This window comes from Orycteropus afer, unplaced genomic scaffold (genome assembly GCF_000298275.1).
Source record: "Orycteropus afer afer isolate SDZICR_OR568_19922 unplaced genomic scaffold, OryAfe1.0 scaffold00037, whole genome shotgun sequence".
NCBI lineage: Eukaryota > Metazoa > Chordata > Mammalia > Tubulidentata > Orycteropodidae > Orycteropus > Orycteropus afer.
In genome coordinates this window covers 2110703-2121865 of record NW_006921624.1, presented here as the reverse complement: position 1 = coordinate 2121865, position 11163 = coordinate 2110703, and the positions used below count along the sequence as shown (strand labels likewise).

At 38.3% G+C, this 11163-nt stretch overlaps 1 protein-coding gene across 1 annotated transcript in view; it reads left to right on the top strand.

The window, feature by feature from the left end:
* Positions 1–953: 953 nt before the first annotated feature.
* The window catches only part of LOC103193499 (olfactory receptor 1L3-like), a 56733-nt gene continuing 46523 nt past the window's right edge, over positions 954–11163 (top strand). Inside the window, 5 exon segments of the mRNA XM_007936735.2 lie at positions 954–1137; positions 1140–1243; positions 1246–1627; positions 1630–1744; positions 1746–1843. Of these exon segments, the coding sequence (XP_007934926.2) occupies positions 954–1137; positions 1140–1243; positions 1246–1627; positions 1630–1744; positions 1746–1843 (883 nt within the window).

Below are 11163 nucleotides of genomic sequence, written 5' to 3'. Positions count from 1 at the left end.
AGAGTTGGAAACAAAAGCACAGGACGCCCCTTTGAAGAGGGTGTGTTGCACGCCAACCACTACAGTTCCCTCAGATGGGGAGAGCCCTGCAGTAGCTGAGAGGGGGTCAATCAGGCTCAAGAGTTGAGTGCCTTTTAAAGATCAGGTAAATTCTGGGCAAGTGTGTGTGTGTGTGTGTGTGTGTGTGTGTGTATGGTTGAGATGGTTACAGGGACAGATTCATACTTACAAATAAACATACTAGCACATATACACATAAAATAATGTTAGAACCCACAAGTTGTGGGCCTTGAATGAACGTGTTCACATTTTTTTTTTTAAAATGATTCTTTCTATGACACATTGGATCTGTGTCTCTGCATATTTTCTGACTTTCCAGAATAATAACTTACAGGGGCCAGAGGATACATTTATCACAGTGAAGGGAAAGAAATGACTCTATCGTAATATCAGAATTCAGTGCTCAGATATCAGGATAACTGATGAGTGAAGAAGTAACTGAATTCAAGGACAGGATAATTCAAACGATGGTAACTAATTATCTAGGCAAGGTTAACAACTGAAATTTCTACACAAAAGGAAACTTTTCTCCACATCTAATCTGTATCAGGGTGGTATTACCCTGAAGTCTGTCAGTCAGAATATGATAATCAGACAGAAAGCAAGGAGGCAAAACGGGAAGATTCTATCTCCATAGCTCTCTCTCTCCCTCCCTCTCACATCTTCCACCCTCATTCTATGATCTATTTTTCCCACTATCTCTTGGGAACCCAGACATAAAAAGGAGATGGAAAAGTACATTTCACACTTAATTCTCCACATTACTGAAGGACAGCAAGTGTAGATAAATATAATTATAATACCTCAGTGTGAGAATAGGTTGGAAAATGTTTGGAGAATGCGTGTGTCAAGTGATAGTAGAGTCTTGTTTATCTTTAGGCAAAATCAAAACAATGGGATGTAACAACCTAACAACACCCTCTGAATTCATCCTCCTGGGGCTATCCTCTAGGCCTAAGGACCAGAAGCCTCTCTTTGTTCTCTTTCTAACTATCTACTTCATCACTGTGATGGGAAATCTTCTCATTGTCTTGACCATCCATTCAAATACTCTCCTAAAGACCCCCATGTATTTCTTTTGAGCATCCTGTCCTTTGCTGACATTTGCTACACAACAGTAAGTACTCCAAAAATGCTGATAAATTTCTTATCAGAAACAAAGACCATTCTGTATGGTGAGTGCCCCTCACCCAGATGTATTTCTTCGTATCCTTTATTAATGTAGATAGTTGCCTCCTAGGCTCCATGGCCATTGACCGCTATGTGGCTATATGCAGCCCCTTTCATTACATCACCATAATGAGCTATAAACGCTGTTTCCTGCTGTTGGCCATCTCTCTCTGCATCCCATTCCTCCACTCACTCCTTCGTGTCCACCTGATTAATAAACTGTTCTTCTGTGCTTCCAATATTATCCATCACTTCTTCTGTGATGTCAACCCAGTGCTGAAGTTATCTTGTTCATCTACATTTCTCAATGAAATACTGATAAAGACAGAAGGACTATTCATCGTAATGACCCTCTTTCATGCATCATCATCTTATCTGAGACTCATCACAGTTCTTAAGCTGCTGGAAAGTACAAGGCCTTCTCTACCTGTGGTTCTCATCTCACTGTGGTGACCTTTTTTTATGGGAGTATTACTTATGTCTATTTCCAACCTCTCACCAGCTATACTGTCAACAGTCATCTATACCATATTAACCTCCATGTTGAATCCTTTCATCTACAGTCTGAGAAACAAAGACATGAAACAAGGTTTGAGGAAGCTTATGTTGTTAAGTGCCGTCGAGTCATTTCCGACTCATAGCGACCCCATGCACAGCAGAACGAAACACCGCCCGATCCCGTGCCAGCCCCACAATCCCCGCTATACTTGATCCCATCATCACAGCTACCGTATCAATCCATCTCGTTGAAGGCCTCCCCCTCTTTCGTCGACCCTCCACCCTACCAAGCATGACATCCTTCTCCAGGGAATGGTCTCTTCTTACAACATGACCAAAATAGGTGAGACGAAGTCTGGCCATTCTTGCTTCCAAGGAGCATTCTGGCTGTACTTTCTCCAGGACAGATCTGTTAGTTCTTTTAGCAGTCCATGGTACTTTCAGCATTCTCCGCCAGCACCACAACTCAAAAGCATCAACTCTTCTTCGGTCTTCCTTATTCATTGTCCAGCTCTCACATGCATACCAGGCGATTGGAAATATCATGGAGGAAGCTTATAGATAGGATAAAACCCCAGTGATGTGGGTTTCATGCTAAATCTTGGGAAAATTCTGCAGAGACTTTAATCTTTGATTACAAGTTATTGGTGGTTTTGATCAATTTTGATGAAAGGAATGTTAGTAAAAGTGCTTCATGCAGTATGAGAAAATATTCATTGGCTATGGTAGAGCTTTTCCCTGACATTTTCTACCTCTTCACTAGTAGTATCCACCATTAGCTGATTGGATGAGTTCCTGCCTGCTTTTAGCTCTACTCTATCATATTCCACCTTTCAAGGAAAACAAGTAACAATCCTTCTATTTCTGCCAAACTTCACTGGAAAGTCCTCCAATCTCTTCATCATCCCTGATGGAATTCATATACATTCAACAAGAGTATTTGGCAGAAAATATTTATTTATGTCTGTCACAGATCTCTGCAGGTGAGTACATGCTTCTATAAATGCATTTTATCTGAATCTATGGAAATTCTTTATAAATGGTGTGTGTGTATATGTGTGTATATGTGTGTGTATACCACCATCAACATTAGTTTGGGAAGGGCTTCATCCAACAGATTGGAATCATGTTCCCTTTCTCAGCATTTTATCAAAGAAGCGTAATGTTCTTGCTCCCATGGGCATACTTTTTTTTAATATAATGTGTCAACTTGGTATGCTACTGATAGTGAATCAGTTTTAGGTTTACGTGCAATGGAAAATAAACTCTATACTATGTCTCAGTATTTGTTCTCTTTAGTTTGTCCCTCAAATATCTCTCATATTTGAGTCTTCTTTTGCCTTCTATTCCATATGTTGTTGTTGTTGTTGTTGTTTTGCCGTCGAGTCGGCCCCGACTCATAGCGACCCCTCCTTGGGTTTCCGAGGCAGTATCACTACGGAAGTAGGATTGCCCAACCTTCCTTCCGAGGAGTGGCTAGTGGGTTTGAACCGCCAGCCTTCTGGTGAGCAGTCAAGTGCCTTAGCCACTATGCTACCAGAGCTATTCCATATACATGTCTCTAAATATGGCTCAGTTTCTAATGTTTTCTCCACTGATCTTTCATTCAGATAAATGTAAGAATATTTTATCCCATGTTATCATGTTAATCGTGCAGTACCAGGCAGTTTTCACTCTGCTAGGCACAGGGTCACCATGAATCAGAACTGACTCAACAGCACCTAACAATGACAACAACAACCACATCATATTGAGTATGCTATCACTAGGATATTAATGAAAAAGGACATATTACTGTTTCTTTCCTCCAATCTGTTTCTCATGGGCAATTATATTTTACTTGAGTCAAGTTCTTCCCTCAAATAAATGAAGCTCTAACCATGAAATTTCAGAAAAGGATGTATGATTGAGAGTCAAGGGCTGCACACTCTGCCTACTCCTGAGGTTGCTGCTGACTTTAGTTACCTGAAAGTAGCACAGTTACCTAAAATGGACATGTTCAAGATTATATTCTTTAAGCGTATGGATGTCCAGTGAATCTCACATTCCATACAATTCTGATCATTGGTCCTGACTCCCTAAGGATACAACTCTGAAAGAGATCAGACTAGCCATCACTAGATTTGGGGGGGACCATAATTGATTTGCTATATCCACTGTGATCATGGGAGCAGGGCTTGTGAGTATGCCATATACCAAACCCATTGCCACTTAGTCAATTCTGACTCATATTGACCCTCTAGGACAGAGTAGAACTGCCACACATTGTTCCCAAGATTGTAAATCTTTATAGAAGCAGACTGCCTCATCTTTTCCCCATGGAGCAGCTGCTGGGTTCAAACTGCCAATATTTTGGTTAGTAGTAGAATGTTTTAACCACACCTCCAAAGCTCCTTCCACATACCACAAAGGTGATGTTTTATCTCTAGACCAATTTTCAGTATGCTGTATGTAGATTTTTGTTTTCTTAGATAACAAGTGGATAAATTCAAATGCTGGTGGGATAACAGCCTCTAGCACATATCCAGACTCTAGCTGGCCCCAGGACTCAATGACAAGAACTCCAAAGTGTGTTTGGACATAAAAACAAGACAGTATTGACTCAACCCAGGGTATGTGAGTGAGGCCTGGCAATTTCTACATCAGTCTGGATGTGGCTTTTCTAGACACAGAAAATATTAAACTATAAAGACAAGTTATCTGCCTCTCACTAGGAGGTAGAAATTATAAGATAACGGTAGGGGACACTCTCATTCTGAAAAGGGAAGAATGGAAGACACACAGCAGATCCCGATCAGTGTGAAGTTATTTGCAAATGTAGCATATAACAAGGTATGCATCTCAAATCCCACTAGATGGACAGGCTGAGGCCCTCTACCCTTGGGATGGGAATGTTCTTTGACCAGGCGCTAATTTTGTCTGCTGGGAGAAGCCCCCTTGCCCATTGTTTCACACAGCCTTAGCCTCTTGTTCCTTTTCCATCATTCTCTTTGACCAAATCTGCAGTAGGAATCAGGGAATGCCACCTAGTTGGTTGCTGAGAATTCTCAGACCACTACCTGCCCAGATAATGTTGAGGTGTAACAGATTATTTTAAGATGAAAATAATAGCCAAAGGTTCTCCTAGTCCATAAATCTTCCAAAACTCAGTGACCTACTTCCTATTTACCATGTGCCTGTAACCATGACTACAGTGGCCTCCAGAACTGCTATGTTTCTTTTGTTTTCTCTCATCCTCATATCTCTGTCTTTATGTAATCTGTATCACATGAAGGCTTGGTCAGAAAATCCATGCTTACTCTCTTTTCTTTGAGCCATTTACTCTGTACTAGGAATTTATCAGACACCATGCAGAGTTTTTATTCTATGACACCTTTATATATTTAGAGATTTTAATAATTGGTATACTTATAATTTTATTTTCTCATAAATATAAGTATTAATTGATCTTTGATTCTCCAAGATTTTCTGTTTTATTTTGATGCTAAAAAGCAATTGTCTCTTCCAAGTCTATCAGGTCTCAGAATTTATTCATTATTGCTATGCCTTTTCAGATCTACTTACAAATTATACAGTTCTTTATGAGTTCAACTCTTTCTTACAGAACTCTTCCAAAAGTAACCAATATCTTCTAGAGCTATAAATCCATTAGTAATGTGATATGCTTCCCAAGTTATCACTGACAAAATTTTTCTCAACTATTTCTCCATGATATGTATTTCCATATTTCTAGCCTTCAATAACAGTTTCTTCACATTTCACTACCCTTCCACTTGTCCCCTTATCTTTCAGATCACCCTTGGCATTTAAATAAAACTATAAAGTAACATTAAATTCAAAACAAGAACTGAGGTATGACTTTCTACTCTTAACCACCCACAAAAATTATTTAAAATTAAAACACAAATTATATTGATCATTTTGTGTCATCCAATTTGCAATTTGTTTTAGTTATATAATTATATAAAATCAATGAACATTGAGACATTATTTTACAGTTCTTGTTATTGTCGTTGTTGTGCCGTTGAGTCGGACCAGACTCATAGCAACCCCTTCTTGGGTTTCTGAGGCAGTATCACTACTGACGTAGATTCCCCAACCTTCCTTCCAAGGAGTGGCTGGTGGTTTGAACCACTAGCCTTCTGGTTAGCAGTCAAGTGCCTTAGGCACTACAATACCAGAGCTCCCATATTATTTTACAGTAGGTAATATTATTTAAAAAAATCTAAATGAAATGGGGAATCCTCAACAATAACAGAAATTTTTTTCTCTTAAAAGTTATCAATATAATTAATTATATCATTTGGCAAAGAAGATTTGACCATTAGTTTGTTTGGAGATCTTGCTCTGTTTCAGGAACTATGTTGTCTAAGGAGGTATGTATTCTCCACTCTCTGGATCTTCCGTCCAAAAAAAAAGAGGCTTTCAGCCTGGAGTTCACCATTTCAAAGAAGTCAGAACTAGAAGGTCTCTATTCAGCTCAGATAGTGAATAACAAAAATCAAACAAGTAGAAAACCATGATATAGAATGTACCATGTATCAGGCACTATTAGAAGTATTTTCCATATACCACATCAATAAATCTTCTGTAAAATTGTGAGGTAGGTACTATTATCTGATTTTTACATAAAGTCAAATGATGCAAAGAGAGATTAAGAAATTCACTAAAGATTCCACAGCTGGAGACTAGCAGAACTACAAGTCAGACCAAGAAGGCTGGCTCCAAAGTCCATGCTCTTCACTCCTACGCTATGGATGGCTGGAAACAGAGTCAGATCAACAGCTCTTAGGAGAGTCTAAGAAAGTCAAAGTAAAATGTTGACATACTTTATCACAACCTGTGGTCAAAAGAGGCTGAACCACAACTCAGAACCCAAATTAGCCCAAAATGGGCTACACATCATACTAGAGAAAAATAAGCTTAAATGGGAAGTTTTCATAAAGACTTGTGGTTTTTTCATAGAGAGGCAGAAAGGACAATTTTTCTCAGAAGCAGAAGATGTTTTAGAAAAAATAAGAATAATTATTACTAAAATGGTCTAAATTTATTAAATAGCAACAATATTCCAGACACCGTGCTAAACAATTTCTTTGCATTACCTCATCCAATTTTCACAACATCTCCACTTCTCAACACCTCCACTGTTGTTGTTGTTATGTGCCTTCAAGTCAGATCCAACTCATAGAGACCCCTCCTTGGGTTTCCAAGGCAGTATCACTACAGAAGTAGATTGGCCCATCTTCCTTCCGAGAACACCTCCACTAGTATGGCAATATTATCAACATTGTACATACAAGAAAACTGAGTTTCAAAGATATTATATACATCATCCAAATTTACATTGCTAATAGGTTTTAGAACCAGATTCTAAATCTCACTGTCTGATTATAAAATTTATTTTCTTAACCATTACTCTATAGTGTCTTGCAATGGCTTTGATTGGGGTGGCAAATATAAGTTTCTCTTAGTTGAAAATATATGGTGGGAACCACTTCTAAGACAGTGTTCAAAGATAATTCCATTTTCATATTGCTTCAGTGCTAAAGATACTGTTAGTGACAATAAAAATTAAAAATAAGATAAAGACACTGTTATAAGAGAACTGCTATTGTTTATTGAGTGCCTACTCAGTTAAAGGTCCTACATAGGCAGTTACGTAATTGTTCAAAAACATTTTGAGCACTACCACGTGTCAGATACTGTATTAGGCACATTGTGATAAATACAATACAGGCATCCAATGAAGAAAAAGATATGGTTGCTACTTTCATGGATCTAGCAATCTAGCTGGGGAGATAGAAATGACAAGTAATTCTTCACATCAATTTTATGAGATGGATCTTACTACATTTTTTTTTCACAAGTAAATAACTGATAATAAAAAAAGGGGGGGAAGGAGTTAGCCCAAAGTTGTACAGCTACTGAAGAATAATGCTAGGATTGAGAATAGGTCTGTGATTCCAGACCTCTGTCACTAGACAAGGCTCTCTCACAAAACCCAAAATACTAACTCAACGGCCTTAGCTTCAAAGGGATTCCTCTTCCTTCTGTTGTAATCATGCAGATATCCAAATTCCAGATTTTCTTTGTTTTGTTTTATTTCTTTTATTTTTTATTTATTTTTATTTTTTTTTTTGGCCTGAGCACCTTCTTTACCTATGGAAATACCAGAATCTTCATTCCTCTAAACACCACCTTTCTGGGAATAGGGTCTCAGAGAGAAGACAGATCTCTTCCATTCCCCACCAAAATCTTTATCTTTTTAAATACTCAACTACAACATTCAGTAGCCCCAGACAGGTTTTGCTGGTATCACCAAAGAATCTTCCCCACAGTTACAATAACAGGTATTGTAGGTCAAGCACAGAAAGGAGAGAGATGATCCACATTTGCCTGGCTCGAGAGACAGATTGCCTCTGGACATCTCTGCCCGGGCCCTCAGTGTGATCTAGAAGTACACTGCTCATCATGGTAGCCATTAATCACAGGAGACTATTGAGCACTTGGAATTGGCTGCCTAAATTGAGATGTGCTCTAAGTAAAAAGTATATATTGGACTTCAAAGACAGTAAAAAAAAAAAAGAAAGAAAGAAAAAGTACAATAATTTTACGCATATATCTTCAAATGATATTATTTGAAATAGGTTAAATTGCAATATAATATTAAAATTAAATTACATGTTTCATTTTACTTTTTAATGTGCTGTTGAAAATTAAAAATTATATATATGGTTCACATTATTGGACAGTGCTGGTCTAGGAAGTCCAGAGTTTTCCTCATGCAACACCTTCCTTATCTGGATCCCTGAAAGGCATATTTTTTTAATAAAAATTTATTCTTTGATTCCAGTGCATGGCAACACTGGCCTGAATTCTTAAGTGGCAGCATAATAGTAAAGTGGTTAATAGCAAGAATTTTTGAGTCAGGTTACCTACCTGTGAATTTAAGTTCATGTAATTTGAGTTTGATTCCATAAAAGCAATAGCTTCTGCTTTTTGACCATGTATATGTGCTATTTCACATATATATATACACACACACACATTCACATACACACACACAAACACACATCAAACTTAAGTTTCATGAAACCATTACTGCAGTGTCCACTCTGCTTAATCACCAACAGTGGTCTTGAGTTCAGATTGACATTTGCACTCATAGAATACAGTAATACAATAGATCCCCAGACTGAGGATGAAACTCAAAGGACATCTTGTCTTTATTTATAATGTTCAAATATTTTTTAAAATTGTTTGGGTAAAAGTGTACAGAATAAATTAGTTTTCCATGCAACAATTTATAAACTTTTATTTTATAACATTAGTTGCAGTTCCCTCAGAATAACATCACTCTTCTCACTTCTTCCTTCGGGGCTATGGGTCTGTAAACTGACTCAAGCCTTGGAATTGATTGAGGGACCATGATTCTCTATTCTGGTAATTCAAGTTAAACTGCTGTTCACTTAACCTAGAATTCTTCTACTTGTACATATCACGTAAATATTTAGTAGATTTTCCATCTATTTCATTCCTAGGGACACCATGCCTAAGTAGCCAATGCTATATTAAAAATAATAATAAAATAAAATAAAAACACCTCACTGCCGTCAAATCTGATCTGACTCATAGCGATACCTCCTTGGGTTTCCGAGGCAGTATCACTACGGAGGGAGCTCTGGTGGCATAGTGCCTAAGGCATTTGACTGCTAACCAGAAGTCTGACGGTTCAAACCCACCAGCCACTCCTCAGAAGGAAGGTTGGGCAATCTACTTTCGTAATGATACTGCCTCGGAAACCTAAGGAGGGGTCACTGTGAGTCGGATCTGACTCTACAGCAGTGGGTTGGGTTTGGTGTTGTTGGTATCACTATGGGAGCAGATTGCCCAATCTTCCCTCCGAGGAGTTTGAACCACCAACCTTCTGGTTAGCAGTCAAATGCCTTAGGCACTATGCTACCATATGAGTCAATTATTCTGATTACTGCTTTGACTCTGCTGTCCATACCATAATCACATCCACCTTTTCTTTGTTGGTCAAATGCTGCCACTTGACCCTTACCATCATAAGGTCCAATCATCCCCATTGTAGGTATCTCAATTCAGTTAGGGAAATTCCTACTGTCAAATCTGCCCTATATAAAATATATATAAAATATATATATATAATATAAAATAAGAATGCTGGAACTTTCTTTATAAATTTCTTCCTCGCCATTGTGGTGAAAGGTGTGTCCTCTGAGCACTCCATGTGTGGGTCTAATTTAATAAATCCATTCTAACATGCCAATTTCTCTCAGTCTTTGGATACTTTCTTCTACAATATACCCAGGCAGATCTGGTACTTCAACTTGACTTAATGTAGGTTACCACATAATCCATGCTTCCGTAAACCAACCAAATAAACTAAGATCCTTTCCTAACCTCTTGAGCTGAACAACTGAATGAAGAATCTATACTTAGTGGGCCCAAATCAATTCAGACTGATCCAATTTTATGTTCCTTGCACCACTATCCCACATCCTTAATATCTATTCCCACCTATATTCTCTAGGTTTCTGTTTGTACGTATTAGAAAATACAAACTCTTCTTTTGGAGTGTAGTGTACATCCTCCCGGGTCACACTTTGTACATCACCTTTTGGGGTTTGCTGGGACTTAAGCCTAATTGTAGGTCTAGAAGCAAAAACAAGTGGTGAGGGTGGCTCCTGGGAATATTCAGTAATATCTTGTAAGGCATCCTGCCTAAGGCAATGCCCCAGACACTGTCCCAGGTGATATCTCAGGCAATGACTCAGTAGTCACAGCTGGGTTAGTTTCAGCAGATCAGGGTTAAGAGGGGTGGTCCTGCTGGCAGGAGTGATTCAATGGAATTTAGGGGCTCAATGTCCTCAGTATCCTGATTATCTATCCATACATCCCCATTCCAAGTTTCAGGATCCCATTTTTTCCCAATTAACACCTTCACTTTAACTTCAATCACCATTCAAGCTTGGGAATTCAATCGGTATTGTAATGCAGCCACTCTTACAGTAAGTCTCTAGGTTTGGTTTTGGCATTTTCAGCTTTGTTACTACAAAGGCTTTCTTTCAGGGCACATGTGGAAATATTGAGATCTTTTATGCAGTACTTAAGCTATGACTCCAAACTCTGAGCTCATCTCTTTCTTCACCATTTTGTCTAGTTTAAGTAAGACCAATCAACAAGCTTCCTTACAGTTGTCATTCTGACAAATTTGCAGAAGTATCAAACATGCAATCACCTAGAGCCTCATTTCTAACTAATATTTGATGTATTATTGATGATATTTTGTATATTAATATTGCCACTTCATACCATGGATGAGCAAAAAACAAAACCAAACTCACTGCTGTAGAGTCAATTCAACTCATAGCGACCTCTGGGAGCTCTGGTGGTGTAGTGCCTAAAGCA